Raw genomic sequence first — 16,222 nt, forward strand, 5'->3', positions numbered from 1 at the left:
CTTATAATAGTAATCTTTAAAATATAAAGTATTTTTTCTCCTAAATATAGAGGAAAATATATCAATTTCTATTTTAGAGGAAGAAATAGCAATAAGTTGGAGTCAAATTGACTCTAAATGCTATAATAAAGGCAAACATAGCAATGAGTTGGAGATCCTCTTCGAACTAGGCTTGGGTGTTCGGGTACCCGTTGGCGTTTGGATCGAGTTTTCAGATTTCGGTTCTTTTTCATAATATATCCTACATCTCATTCAAATAAATTTGCAAGTACGGGTTAGGTTTAGATATAATACATCAGATTCGGATCGATTTTGTATCACATCACAAAACCCATAAAGTAATCATATATTGTTCAGATTTTGGTTATATCGGATTAGTTCAGATAGACCCGAAATAAATCTAAAATTTAAAAGAAAAACATAAAATATATATTTATTTATTTATATATAATTAAGTATTTAAGGTACTTATTTAAATTTCAAATACTTATTGTTAGATACCATTTCAAAATAAATATGAAACTGGATATTTGAAGTATATATTCATGTTTCATATAATTATATTGTATATTAGTTTGGACATTCGGATCGGTTTTCTTGGATATGTTTTGTACCACCTTACAAGATATATTCAGGTATTTTTTTATATTTTGAATCGGGTATAGATTGAGTTTTTTTGGTTCGAGTTCGATTCGGATTTCGGGTTATGGATTCTATGCCGAGGCCTACTTAGATTCATGATTATTTTCTCATTATTTTTCTCAACATATTTAATAAAAGAATAATTTAATGTATGGTAACTATGGGGGAGATATACTTTTTCGAATGACCATTGGAAAATTTCAGTTGACACAGGGGTGCACTTGTCATTTCAGAATACATTTTCTGTGTCCTCTCGGGCATTTTATCCCTCTCTCCAAAAAAAACCCTTTTTATTCGCAGAATCAAATTGGTCGTTAGGGTTTTAGCTCTCAAAGTTAAAACCTTTTGATTCTCTTAAACCGGAGAAGAGATCAGTACGCCGATCGGTCAATTTTGAATATATGGCAATGGCTATGAGACTCCGGAGAGCGGCGACGGAAGCTCCTTCGGTTGGATTGAGGCGTCTGTTCTGTTCGAATGCCTCAAAGTTTTCATTCCTTTCTCCACAGGCTGCTAATTCCGAAACTCCGGCTCGTCCCCAGGCCGAACCCAGCACCAATCTCTTCGTCTCCGGTCTTTCTCTTTTATCTCTCTTTTTCATTTCTTGCGTTTTTAGGTTTTAGCGTTGCTCCTAGCTTTTGTCTGAAGAATTTGATCATGTAATTGTGTCGTTTCTCAATTATTCATTTCCGAAAGTTAAAAAAAAAAAGAAGAAGTTTATTTTGCGTTTGGTTCGCCTAGGAATCAAATCGAAATAGTAGTTGTGATTAAAAAAAGTGAGTATGCTTCTATGTGTATTAGATGTTTTGTTTCCTTGTGTTGTTTCTAGTTTTTTCTTACAATTGGTCTTAGTTCTCTTCTGATACTGTGTCTCAAACTAAAACTTTGGAACCTAATGGGATCTGTCTTCATGCCAACTTATTTTCCAGGGCTGAGTAAGCGCACCACTTCTGAAGGGCTTAGGACAGCTTTCGCTCAGTTTGGAGAAATTGCTGATGGTATAATTACACTTCCCCTTTTCTCGAGTATTCATGTGCCTTTAGTTGAACAGAGAACTTAACTGTAACGATTCCTTCCTCTTAAATTGTCTTTTTTTTATATATATAGCCAAGGTTGTCACAGACAGAGTCTCGGGATATTCAAAAGGATTTGGATTTGTTCGTTATACCACCTTAGAAGATTCTGCCAAAGGCATTGCTGGAATGGATGGCAAGGTTCGTGCTTTTCCTTCCTCTATTACAAAAATCTATTATCCTTACTGACATCTGCTCTGCTAATCCGCTTCTCTCTGTGTGTTCTCTGCAGTTTCTTGACGGTTGGGTCATCTTCGCAGAGTATGCAAGACCAAGAGAGCAACCGCGTCCGTATCAACCTCAGAACAACATGAATACTCCTCCTTATGGTAACCGCTATTGAAACAAGCCTCTTCATGGAACCCTTTGGGCATTTGTTCTTGACGAATCATTATATTTGTGTTATGCTTCACTATGTGTTATCTACCGTGATTGAACTGTCTCTTCTCCCTCCGTAGTGTGGAGTTCTGAAAACTTCAATTTATATACTTCGAGTAATAACCGAAAACTGCCATTTATAAGACAAGTGGTATCATCTCTCTTGAGTATTTATTTCTGAATTCTGAGTAGGTCAAAACCGTCTCGTTTTTGGTTGCTTGTTGTTCCCATTGGTTAACCCTAACCGGAATTATTATATTATTGGCTCTCTGGTGGAAGATTCAGTTCCGGTTCGGTCTGTTGATTTTTGATTAGTGTACTGTTGGAATTAAAAGCACGCAATAAAATTTTTGATGTGAACCAAGTTAAATTCAGGTAAACCGTGAAAAAAAATTGTGTGTACATCTATAAGATAGTTTGAATGAATTGGATTTAATATTATTGACAATGCATAATTGCATAAGTTGAATATTAAAACAAAATGTAAAATAATACATTTGAAGAGAGTATATTCTAAATGTAAAGTAAGTAAGAAAGTGTATATCAAATAACGGTTTTAGTTCGTCTTTTATATTGTTTAGCTCGCTCCAACAATTTCGTCTATTTAAGATGCACATGTCGTTATCTTTCTCCGGAAATTTTGGTGTGTTGTGTGTCATTTGAACACGATATTACTATGTCTTGGTTGATACCCATTAGATTCAGAACTCATTTCCTAAACTTGTTTGTAAGGTAGTCCTTTGAACTAGAATAGTAAAGCTTCGCTGATGGATCGATCATGTTATCATGTCAATTTTAGCCCATTTCGTTTGAGGCTTTTCTGGATCAGATTTATATGTTAGATTCTGCTCCAACATGTACCATATTCTTTTGATATGTTCCTCATTGAAATAAACAAAACAAACAAAATTTTGAATTAATTTGGTTCTTGATTTTAGAATTTGAAACATTATTTTTGTGAACCGAAGAACTTCGAGCCCCAATCTGATAGAACATTTTCATAAAACCCAATGGGTCCGTAGCATTAGCCAATCACTAACTCACAATTTGTTAGAGATGATTGAACACTTTCATAAAGCATCCATTATGATAATATTAACAAACTGCAACCATTTATGATGATTTTAACAATTGGGAATAAATCATTGGGCCACAACATTGAGTTCTCAAGGTTTTCACGTGGAGATGTCTAGTATCTACACGAACATTTTCAAACATGTGGACTGAACAATAACAATCAGAAAAGAAAGTATCAAAAATACTAATGGCTTACATAAGTTTATACAATAAATGTTACAAAGACAAAAACGGAAACAAAACAAAAGAGATACCGTTCATACTAACATTCTTTTGCTGTCCAATTGCGTTTGGTGAGACGATTCCCTCTTTCTCATGCAACCAATTCTATTTTACAGCTCACCATGTTACTTCAAGATCAAACGAGACCCATTACTTTCTCTCTTTGGTCTATTTAAGCTAGAATTTTTGGAGTGTACTTGGTTTATTATGTTGATTGTGATATATAAGTGTTTGTTTTTCTAATCCTTAGACACGAACGTTAGTTATGATTAGAATGTCGACCTTAACGTGTACAATTTGCCTTTGTTTCCAAGTTGGAGTACGCAGAAGTCAAATATAACTGAATAATAACTAAACACGATTCTTTTAAAATCGGATAACGTTTCTAATCAAGTTCATTTTCGTCGACGATGCTTTTATCATTCTTCTTGTTTTTCTCGTTTAAGTAAGCTAAGACGTAATCCTAACCACATAATTATGATCTTGAGAAATGTCGATAAAATCACGTGTCCTTATTTAGGTTCTTATTCTAGTTTTTTTAGTTGATCGTGTGAGCTAGGATTAAAGATTAATATCAGTGTTCTATGATCTATCAAAATATCTTACGAGTACATTGGCACGTGATACCTAGCAAGTAGCAACATAACTAACTGAATAAACTCCATTATCCATGCAAAGTAATATTATAAAGTCGACGTATTAATAATAAATGAGAGCATATGCATATTTGTGTTATTTTAATTAATACAAAATACAAACAAATTAGCCAAAGAGACCAGGACCGGTCCTAAAATTGTGAGGGCTGCAGGCAAATCATAAAAAAAATTAGTAATTTGGGATCTAAATTTTTTTCTCTGCAAATTTGGGGGTTTATGTTCATATAAAATTTTTAAAATTTTTTGAAAGTTTGAGACGAATGTTTCCTTACACTTGCCGCCGGCCCCCGGAATAGACATGAGTCATCGTCGTTTTGGTTGCGCCGAATTCGAGTGCTTTCAGACGTGATAGCATTTGAGATAAATCGTTCTATGTGGTGGAACTAGGGTTTAAATGTAGTAGGTTTCGTTTCATGTATTAGCAATCGAAGAAAAGGATATGAATCTGATCCATTTAATGATTCATTTCTTATACTTAGTTACGTTGGACCGTTTCATTTTCTTTATCGTTAGAAGATACGAAGTTAAACTGATCCATTTAATGTAGTTCTTATCTATAGGAGTTTAAATTTAAGATAAGGCTAATTGCCACGTATTATAACACATGTTTATACTCATTAGTATATAGATTGTATCATCAAATATTGCGACGTACTTGATGAAAGAATTGAATTGAAATGTTCTTAGTAATATAACTGTTTGTGGCTTCATCAAATCCCTAGCTGCAATTATCCCATCATGGTTGAATAATATGTTACATCTAATCTATTAATTTAGGGTTCTATTTTTATCTACTATTAACAAGTCATAGTAGGACCACTTAAAGAATTAGTCAATATGACATATTTGATTATTTGTATTAACAATAAACCAACTATAAATATATTAACAATAAACCAACTATAAATTTGATTTTTTTAATTATAATAAAATCTGTTGAGAAAGAATCTAACAAAATCTTAGTTTAAAATTTAAATATTTTTTATAAATAACACATTAATATATTTCGAAATTAGTAATATAATATTATTATAAGTAAATTTAACTAAAACTTATTATAAAAAAAAAAAATTCTTTATACTAACTTTTTTATAGATTCTATGATATATTCCGTATTATATAAAAATAGAAGTGCTATATGAATTAAATATTAAACATATATTAAATAGGTAAATTAACAAAAAATTTTAATTTTATTTTTTAACTTAAATAAATTATTGATCATCATTATAATGGATTAAACTTCAAAAACTATATAATACTTTTATATTAAAATAAATGTATTAACATAAGTTAAAATTTATATTTACAGCCATACATTATCTTTTTTATTTATTTTGAAACTATTAGCAATATATTGCTTAAAATGTTTATATACAAAAATATAATAGTATATAATAACCTTTAGTTCATATACTATTTAAAAATATGTTATTAGTAAAATATGAAATTTCAGTAATTCATTTAAAATATTAGTGACAAAAATCAAATTTTAATTATAAATTTTATTTTATTTTAATTGTAACAAAATTTGTTGATAAAAGAATTAAAAATATCACCAAAAATTCAAATATTTTATAAAATAATACAGTAATGTAGTACCAAAACAAATTCAAAATTCATGTATTATTCCAAACTCAAATAGTTGTGTAATTTTCCAAAGTTGTCTCGAAAAAATATATTATTTTGAAAATAAATATTCAAACTCAAAATGATAATATTTCAAATTTTACAAAAGACAAAATCATGGATAATAAAGATTAACTTTTTGAAATGTACCTGAAAAAAACTAACTATATATGTTGTAAAAATTTAAAGTAACCTAATGTTTTGACGTCTTAATTTAAAAAAAAAATAGAACTTAATATCATAACATCCAAAACAAATATCCTATATAATAAATTTAATAAAATAGTATGATAGATACTACTATGTATAAAGTTTACTAAAACAATAGGATTATATTATTTAAAATAAATAAATCCCGTAAAATACTAAAATGAGATATGTTAAAGTATATTTTCTTAAACACAACATGTAAATATAATTATTTTAGTCATATTTATTTTTTATAATATAAATAAATAAATTTTAAAAATGTATTATATGCAAAATGTTTAAATTAAAGAAAACAACATAATTTGAATGGGGTTCTCTATTTGAGTATTTCATATTTTTATTTTATTTTACCTAACTCGAAAATATATTAGTAAGTAATAAAAATCAATAACAAAGTAATTTTTTTTTTTAAAAAACCATTATATATTAATAATACTGAATAAGAAATATAAACAATAATATGATATAGTAATACAATATATAACACTAAAATAGAAATTATATATTTAAAACATTTTTAATAATATAAAATATATTTAAAAATATAAATATATCCGCACGAACGTGCGGGTTAAAATCTAGTAATGATTGAAAATGAAACTGACCAGCGAGAAACGACATGCACAGTGATTTTCTAAGTTTATCTACCCGCTCAGTTTATGTGAGATGAACATTGTGTTTGTGTTGGATGAATATATTATATAGTTTGTTATTTACATGGTGAATCAAACTTTGTTTCATGTTCCAAATAAAATAAAATAGTTTTCTTACCAAAAAAACAAAAACAAAAAAACCCCAAATAATTAATTCGGGAAAATCGCATAAAAAACCCTAAAAGTGACACTTACTGACACTTTAAACCTTGAAGTTTTTTCACTAACATTTTTAATCCTGAAACTGACATTTGTGTCGTAAAAAACCTTCAAACAAAATAAATGACCTGTTTAGCAGGTAAAAGTAGTGATGTGTAGGTTTTTTTCCAAAAAAAATATTTATTTAATTTACTAAATAAAAAACCAAAAATTAAAAAAAACTCAGAAAATTAAATAAAAGTTCAGAAAATTAAATTAAAAATAAAAAATTCGTAAAAAAAATATAAAATTATTATAAAATTCAGAAATTAAATAAAATTTCAGAAATTAAATAAATTTAAATAAAATTAAATAAAAATCAGAAAATAACTAAAAATCAGAAGTTAATAAAAACTCATATAAATAAATGAATAAGATTAAATCGAAATACATAAATTAAATAAAAATGAAATAAAATGAAATAAAATTATAAAATTAAATAAAAATTCATGAATTTCACAAATAACAATGTTTTTAATAAACATCAAATTGACACTTAAATAACTTAAAATTTAGTGTATTACATGCATTATGCATATCATCGTTCACAGTGACGGCTGTCAAAATGTTTTTATTGACACATTTACAGTAATTTTCGACGATGGTGTCAGAAATTACCGTTGGAAATATGTCAAAATCATTATTGTTAATGGTTATGTTAGGAATCATCATCGTAAGTAATGATATGTTTGAAATTATAATTGTCAATGATTTGGTCCATTCTAAAAAATAGCAATCTTGTAATTTTTTGGAAAATACTTGTTTTTTTGTTTTCTGAATTTTTATTTAATTTTTTTAAATATATTATTTTAAATATTATAATTTTTTGTATCTGAATTTTTATTTTATGTTATTTTCTGATTTTATGTAATTTTCTCAATTTTATTTAAATTTATGTATTTTGATTAAATATTATAGTTTTTATTAATTTTCTGGATTTTTATTAATTTTTTTATTTTTATTTAATTTTTCTTTTTTTTACCTGTTAAACATGTCAACTTTATAGTTTGAAGGTTTTTTCTGATACAAATGTCAATTTGAAAGTTTAAAAGGTTAATGAAAAAACTTCGAGGTTTAAAGTGTCAGTATGTGCCACTTTCAAGGTTTTTTATGCGATTTTTTCTAATTAATTCGGAAACAATTATAGCGCTGAGTATGATATTTGGCAAACCGTCACCTCTCGGTTTCGGTTTAAATTTTAAGCAAAACTAAACCCGGTTTAAGGTAAGGTGCTAAAGGGTGTTAGTAATAATGTGACAAATCATATGGACACGTAATCAAATGAGTCACATCGACTTGACTTCTCCTATAAATTGCCTCTTGTTCGGAAGAGTATCACCACTCCAGTGACTTCCTCAAACATTTCTGTAAAATATTTGTAACCATCTCAGAATATTAGCTCGTTTTAAAGATTAATCTAAGATTTAAATTACAAAAAATAAAAAAGGAAGAAAAGGGATTAGGTGCGGTGTGGTGTGGTATAGGGTATGAAATTCTTGTTGGAGCTCGTCGTGCCTTGTTTTGGTTCGCAGCAGTTCCACCAATCCTCCACAAACGCGGATGATTCTATTTCCACCGAAACGCAGTCGCTGATGAAACAGCGAAGGCGGCGGAAACGAGTTAGAGTTGCGGGTCAACCGGGACAAGCGGCTGAGTGGAGACCATCCCTCAGCGTGATCTCGGAGCACAAGCCGGAGATAAAGGAGACGCCGGAAAAGGTGAAAGAGAAGAGGAAAGTTCGTCGTAAAAGTGATGGTGGCGGCGGAGACGCGTCGTCCCGATCAGGCGGTGGTCATGTTCGTTTCCGCAGTGACGATTTCGGGTAAACACTCAGGTCTTGAACTTTTGATTCGTTATGTTTGAATGATCATTAGAAAAAAAATGTTTTACAAAATTTTTATCACTAACAAATTCACATAATACTTTTGGTTTTTATAATCAGAGATCATAGTCTATATGACTTCATACTAGTAAATTTATGGGATTTTAGTCGTGTTAATTTAATTAGAATGTAACATTTTCAATATTTTTTTCTTTTAACGTTATTTATAAAAAAATTAAAGATAAGATTACCAGATAATCATGGTAGTTAAGATGCTGTTTTGTGGATAAAGATTAGATATAGTTGGAATGTCAACATCAGTATGTTAATGTTATCCGATCCGAGTAAACAAAGTCGTAAATGGCAAAATAAACTTAACGCGAAATTCTATAAATAGAATCGACAACATATAAAGACATAAGACTATATTGTTTTGACGTTATTATTTCTTTTTCCGTTTTACAGGAGAAATTCTTTCGAACCAGTAATTCCGGCATTCTCACCGACTCCGTTCATGTTTTGATGAGTTTCAGTTTCTTCCTGAAGTTTATGTGTATAATAATAATTTGATAAATACAGTAATGTAATGATGTAGCATTAATGTATGTATATGTTACAATGTATTTGATATTACTGCCATCGATATATAAAGCCTATATATGTGACAGTCAAACAAAATGAGTTTGTCTATCTAGTATCTATGTACAGTTTATAGGCTTATCATATGCAGCACTTTTGACCAAAAAAAAAAAATCATATGCAGCACGTAGAGTAACTCAAAATGGCTATATATACTAGTAAAATCATATGCAGCACGTAGAGTAACTCAAAATGGCTATATATACTAGTAAAATCATATGCAGCACGTAGAGTAACCCAAAATATCCAACAAAGATGGCATTCTTTGAAAGACAATCCCTGCAAACCTAACTATTATAGTGAATTAACGTGGTCAAAGAAGCCAAAGTGGTCATCAGGGGCAGAGCTACAGAAGGTAAGTAGGGGGCAGTTGCCTCCCATAAAATTTAAAATTTTCATTTAAATGCTAGGAAAAAAATTGATTGCCCCCATTGAAAATACTTATGGCCTCCCCCCCACCCATTGATTTGAACATTAAACCATAATTATTTCCATATATATATATATAATGAAAACAATCTCTATAATAATATTTGAGAAGTCAGTTTCCTGTGTGTCACATTCACATTAATTGTCCCATATATATATAATGAAAACAATCTCTATAATAATATTTGAGAAGTCAGTTTCCTGTGTGTCACATTCACATTAATTGTCACAATGGTTGATTACATTGATACCTTTAATGAATTAAAAATATTAAATTTAAATATTATTATTGAATTTTTATTTAGTAATTCCTTTTTAAAATTTTCCAAATAACATATATAATAAAGAGAAAACATTTATAAAGTTTAAGAAAATTTTTAAAAACGAAAAAGTATATATAACGAGATTTAATTAAAAATGAAAGTTCACAAAATAGAATGTTCCAATTAAAAATATTTTTAAATAACATAAAATATACTTTTGAAGTAATAAAATATTTCTTTATATCTATATTTTCTTAGATGAAGAATAAATCTTTGTATATAATGTGATTTCATGAAACAAAATATTATTTATCTTAAAGCATAATTTTAAACAATACAAAAAATATATTTTCAGAGTAATAGATATAATTTTTATATACACATACAATAATTTAAGTAACTCAAACTGATATATGTTCGATTCACTCAGAATAGTTTATAATTAATTAGTATCATTGAAATGTTTTATTTATTTTTCATATATTTATTTGACTATAATATATTTAAATTACAGAATTTTTTTTATAAATTGTATTTTATTTATATAGTATGATTTCTAAAATACAATCACACAATTTTTGTAAATTGCTTATTTTTAAGAGATATTAAAAATAAAACAAATTAACAATAAACATATAAAATAAGTATAAAACTTTTAAAATAAAATAACTCTATATATTTTAACATGGTAGATATATTATATTTTATCATTATTAAAATTATATTTTTCTTAATATTAAATTTGCTTTTATATTTTATGTTTTTATGTTTGTGAAACTTCATATAACTATAACCAAAATACCAAAGCGAATCTGAATTCTCATTTTAAGATTATATAAACTAAATTTCATTTTACCATTTAATAAATTTAAAGCACAAAATTATTTATAATTTTTAAAATATTTTAATTATTTTAAATATTCATATGTGTTCATGAGTTTCCAAAAAGGTATTAGTTACTTATGTATGTAATTTACTGTTGTTTTCACTTCATTTTCTTTAAAAATAAATAAATCAACATATAATTTGATAATATTATGAAAAATACTTGCACATTTAAACTATAAATAAAATTAATTTAATTTATATTAATTATAATAAAAATAATTATAGTCCAGTTTGATTTTGAAAAAAAATACATGTAATTCAATATACTCACAACACGAGTGGGATCAGTCCAACTTATATCTAAAACCATATATTTAACTACAATAAGAATATATAATTTTATAATAATAATTTATTTTATAAATGTAAATTGTAAGATGACTCAAAACATATTTACAAATGAAAATAAAATATTTAACCAACTGTTACAATTTAGTTCTTTTGTAAAATTTATATATATGGATGAGATAGTAGAGTATTATCATTATATTAATTTATGTAATTTGGAATAAGACATTTTATTTTATTTTTTATTTCATTATAAGCCCAATATATCTTAAGTTATATATAATCTTCCTCAAATATATTTACATATCTAAGACAACAACCAACATAAATGAAAATAAAAAAAATAATCATAATTTTAATATATTTAATATAAAAATATTATAGTTGAATTCAGAGAAATAGATGCAATCCAATATATCCAAATGATAACAAAATCGACTGTAAAAACAACAAAATCGACTAGATTTAACATAACTAAAATATGTCTAATTAGAGTAATATAATATTATTAATAGAAATTATGCATATAAATTTAAATTAATTTTAATTTAAAAGTATATAACAATTAATTATTATAGTATATTTATTTTATAAATATTTATATCCATGCATGAGTACGGGAAAATCACCTAGTTTTCTTTCTTCAAGAATATCTTACTTGATGGTTTTAGTGAACATAAAATGAATATATATTTATCTAATAATTAAATATACTCAATGACAATATTTTTATTTTAGTGATTATCTGCTTGTATTATGAGTAAAAAAATTCCTTTTTGACTTATTTATGATTTTGTCCTTTTATCGTTGCAAATTCGTGTAACTTTTAAGGAAGAACATTTTTATAATCTAAGAATATGCATTTGTATGTCATACTATACCATGAAAAACATATTTTTCTTTTTTATAATTTTATTTTAGTTTTAAAATTATAATCAAGGATTTTAAAAAACTTTGGTTCTAAATGTATAATTAATTTATATAGTCGGCAAAAATATATTTATTAAATAATTAATATTTAATATAATTTTATTTAAAAAAAATATTTGCCCCCGGTGAAATTCTTTTCTAGCTCTGCCACCGGTGGTCATGGCCACTCTATTAGCAGTCTATAGTGAGTTAACTTTTCTCTCACACCCTCTAAATAATTCTTCAAATCTAGTTAAAGTGTAAACTAAATTAAATTGCTCTTTCTTTTCGTTTTTTCTTCTTAACCCTCTATAACCTCTATGATCCAAGAAGATCAGAGCATCCCCATCAATGAACTCCTTCTTGGGGTTCATTTTTTCAATTTTTTATTATTAATTATTTTTTCTTTTTCTTTTTGACTTAAAAAAAAAAACTAGACCAATCGCGGGCTGTCACGACACGTGAAATCCGCGTTACAGTGATGAACTTTAGGAGAGAGGGATTCAGCCGAAAGAGCTTTAGGAAAAAAGAGTTCATGTGATTGAGTTATTTTTATTATTATTTTTTCTTGATTTCTGTGTGAACTCCCCCCCCCCCTATAAATCCTCAACGGGGGTGTTCAGCTTTGTACAAAAAAATCCTTCCCTGGCAACAACCAATTTTAATAGGTTAAATGGTAATTACCAGATTACCTTTTTCTGCTTGTCAATAAGTTATTTACATTCTGATATACGTGTGTACACTTTTCATCAAAAAAGTTAGGGGGCTTGTAAGAACATCCGCAATGGAGGTCTTTAATAGAAAGCTTTTAGAGAAAAATAATTAAATGACCAGTGGATTTTACTAAAAGATAAAGATTTAATCTTTTTTTTTTGTCAAACTAAAGATTTAATCTTCAAAATTTCTAAATAAAAATTCGTTCTTAGTGAATCCTTACACTATTTGCGGGTCCTCACGAAACGTGACGGTCCGCGATTGGTTGATATTTTTTTTGTTTTTTATAAATCTGAAAAAAATAGTAATTGAAAAATCAAAAAAAAAAATTATAAGAACTCCAATGGGTAACACTATTGCGCGTGCTCTACTATACGAAGGTTCGGATACTGTGATAGTCACAGGGATCGCATAAGAGCATCATCAACGCAGACGCTTAAAGGAGTGCTTAATGATTTTTTGATTTAAAAAAAAAGAAAAAATGATTAATTAGAAAGAATACGGTGCTTAATTAAGCACTAGATGATGCGGTGCTTATTGGACACGTGTTGTCCATTCGGCTTCCCTTTCTCTCTCTCCCTCGACGAAATCGATCTCTCCTCGCCTCTTTGACGGCTCTGTTATCAATCGACGATGATGTCCTCGTCTCTCTCGCTCTCCTCTCGGCCTCCTCCTCGTAATCAATCGACGATGATCTCTCCTCGTCTCTCCTGCTCTCCTCTCGGCCTCCTCGTCGATTTTGATCCAACCTCGTCTCTCTCGTTCTCCTCTCGACCTCCTCGTCGATGATCAACGACTCGTCTCTCTCGCTCTCCTGGATGATGAATCTCTCGGCGTCTCGCGGTATCGATCTCCTCGAGGATGAAAATCCTCCATCTCTCCTCTACGAAATCAAAAGAAAAATAAAGCTATGAATCGTTCATTGATATTTTTATTAGTTTGTTGTGTTCGAATAAAACTCAATCTCGAATGGAACATATAGTATTTTTGGATCTGTCATTGTGTTTTATTTGTTGGTCGGTTATCAATTGAGTGTATCGTTGTGTTTTATTCACATAGATTAGTCTTTGCCTCTTGTGTTTGTTTTTTGATATTGACTGAACTATTCTTAAAAAAGCTTTGTGTTTTATGGTTGGTTGTTTTTGAATTGAGTGTATGGTTGTGTGATTGTTGTGTTAAATTTGAATCTTTGCTCTGTAACACATTTTCGATTTCCTTCTGTAGAGGAGTAGTGCATTCGATGGAGCAAAACAGGAAGGATCGTTTGCAAGCAGAGGAGTGCTTTCCATGTATGGATAAAAACAGGTAAACATTTTAATCTTTTTGAAGTCGTTGAAAGCGTTATGGATACGTTAGGTAGGTAATGTGTTTGGTCTGTTTGCATTGATGGTCTAATTAGTTAGGATGTGCTAGGTATTGAAAACAGAAACCCATAAAAACATTCAGTCATAACTCTTTAATACGCAAAAAAATAAGTTATGATCAACTGAGAAATTGCCAATAACGACAGATAAAAGAAACATAGGTCATTCGTTAGTTACTCGTCTCCCTGGCTACGCAACCTAGCAAGCCTGTTGGTAACGACGATGTCAAGCTGGGAAGCTCTCTCCACAATGGTTTTCCTCTTCTTTGTTGATACATTGTGAGCAATCTCCGCACAATAAGTCCTGTTGTGCATCATGAGTAACTCAAGATCAGCAGAGTTGTGAACAACAAACTTCTTGAATCCGTTGGGGAGATAGTGACTTGCTTTTGTTTGAATTGTCGATGATAAATTACTTGTTTTTGTGCATAGAGTTTATGTAAGTGTAACTTGTTCCATAAGTCTCTGTTTTATTTTTAAAAACTCCTAAATAAAATACTTGCATTGGAGGACATTAATTAGAGATTGCTTAAGAAAATTGCTTATCACCTATTTATTGTTAAAAAAATGATTAAGCACCCCATTAGAGGTGCTAGGGTTAATGATGCTCTAACTCGGATGAATGTTTTTCTAACGTGACCGGCGTATGGGCTATTGCGAATCACCAAAGCCCAATAAATGTCCAGTTTTATTTCTGAATTTGTGCTCAGGTGCCTTATTGGACATCAATCTGATTAAAATGTCATGAATTTATTTACATGTAGCTCAGTGAAAACGATTGTACCTTAATTAACTCATGTCATGTGCCTAATGCATTTTTTTTGTGCCTAATTTATTTATATTACCTTTTTCTTTGCATGAATCTATAAAACTCCAAATTTGTGTGTATATATGCATACGACTATGGGAATATATTTGGAGACATGAGAACATGGGCCGGGCTGTACCGTGCACGTGGAGAAGACATGTGTTGCTTCATGACCATGCGACCATGGAACAAGTAAACTTTGAACATGAGGAATATTTGCTCTCAAGTTATCAAACTCATCTCATCATCACAAATTCAACACTGACTTTTCTTCCCTTCATATACATCTTCGTTTGTTGTTAATATCCAGTCATTTATTTACCATTTAAATCTTTTTGAATTTGATAGTGACAAATGACTGGCTAAGATATTTTTCATATATAATATCTAAAAACGACCTATTTCACAAGTTAATGATCGGCTCAAAAATATTATGGATATGCTCAAAATCGAAAAAGCCACTCTGTACGATAGAAGAACTGCATTAAAGCTTTTGCTGTTGTGTGTTTTAACGTCTAAACTTTATTCATTCCCTTGATATTTTGTCAGTGTTGAAGATCAAAGAAACTAATTCATACAATACTTATTTTGGGTGACTTTTTTCTAAGAGACTAAAATAAATTATTTTAAAGCTGTTTTAAAAGGCTTAATCCTACCGTTTTCTGATCAGGAAATCACATTTCCAGCTCTTTTCAATATTGTGGGGAAGAACTAATACTACATCTGCAGATAAAAAAGAAAGATCTTAACTCTTGAATTAAGAAATTGCATCATAGAAGTGTAAGAAGAAATGCCATTTTATGTCAATTATTTGAGTGCGAACGTTTCGCGTGTGGTGGAATTTTTTCTTAAGTGAATTAGAATTACTTGCGGCAATAATTATGGGATTTTATCTTTCTTTTTAGTGAGTGCACACAAAGTAAAGAATATTTTACTTAATTTTCGAGTTCATGGCAGCGTGTAAACTAATATCATTTTAGATGAACTGAAACAAGTTAACGGTTAGTAACATACAATTTGATTTCACAAATATTATGAAAATGTTCTCGAAAAAAATAACAGCAATAAATTCATGGGTGGTCCTTGATTCCGAATTATTCATTATATTTTCCTGTATTTAGCAACATTTTTAGTTGAACAAGTTATTTATGCTTTTTCGTGGGGTCATTGTTTTGAATGAAAATGAACTCCAACTAATGATATTGAATGTGTGACATTTGGGCGAGTTAGGTGGATGTTTGTAACTGCTTGCCACTGGTTATAGACTTTAGTTTCAAAATTTATCTCCTCGCCTAGCTAGTAAAGTGTTACAAAAAAAAGTGTTGCAAAAAAAAAACCTAGCTAGTAAAACTCCAGACTCT

General features: G+C 29.0%; 2 protein-coding genes across 2 annotated transcripts; both read left to right on the forward strand.

Annotated features, from left to right (window-relative positions):
* The first annotated feature begins 943 nt into the window (after positions 1 to 943).
* Positions 944 to 2,241, forward strand: LOC108834229 (organelle RRM domain-containing protein 2, mitochondrial). Its single transcript, XM_018607573.2, has 4 exons — positions 944 to 1,215; positions 1,572 to 1,640; positions 1,750 to 1,856; positions 1,948 to 2,241. The coding sequence occupies exons 1-4, from the start codon at positions 1,044 to 1,046 to the stop codon at positions 2,056 to 2,058; spliced, it is 459 nt and encodes a 152-aa protein (XP_018463075.2). The 5' UTR covers positions 944 to 1,043; the 3' UTR covers positions 2,059 to 2,241.
* A 5,828-nt stretch (positions 2,242 to 8,069) lies between these two features.
* On the forward strand, positions 8,070 to 9,254 carry LOC108825811 (uncharacterized). Its single transcript, XM_018599162.2, has 2 exons — positions 8,070 to 8,560; positions 9,026 to 9,254. Exons 1-2 carry the CDS (start codon positions 8,226 to 8,228, stop codon positions 9,081 to 9,083), a joined length of 393 nt encoding a protein of 130 aa, XP_018454664.1. The 5' UTR covers positions 8,070 to 8,225; the 3' UTR covers positions 9,084 to 9,254.
* Positions 9,255 to 16,222: the final 6,968 nt, after the last annotated feature.

This window comes from Raphanus sativus, chromosome 9 (assembly GCF_000801105.2).
Source record: "Raphanus sativus cultivar WK10039 chromosome 9, ASM80110v3, whole genome shotgun sequence".
Classification (NCBI taxonomy): domain Eukaryota; kingdom Viridiplantae; phylum Streptophyta; class Magnoliopsida; order Brassicales; family Brassicaceae; genus Raphanus; species Raphanus sativus.

Coding starts and splice junctions, on each gene's coding strand:
- LOC108825811 (XM_018599162.2), top strand. CDS start 8,226: ATGAAATTCTTGTTGGAGCTCGTCGTGCCTTGTTTTGGTTCGCAGCAG. Junction 8,561..9,025: donor TTCCGCAGTGACGATTTCGG/GTAAACACTCAG, acceptor TCCGTTTTACAG/GAGAAATTCTTTCGAACCAG.
- LOC108834229 (XM_018607573.2), top strand. CDS start 1,044: ATGGCAATGGCTATGAGACTCCGGAGAGCGGCGACGGAAGCTCCTTCG. Junction 1,216..1,571: donor CACCAATCTCTTCGTCTCCG/GTCTTTCTCTTT, acceptor CTTATTTTCCAG/GGCTGAGTAAGCGCACCACT. Junction 1,641..1,749: donor GTTTGGAGAAATTGCTGATG/GTATAATTACAC, acceptor TTATATATATAG/CCAAGGTTGTCACAGACAGA.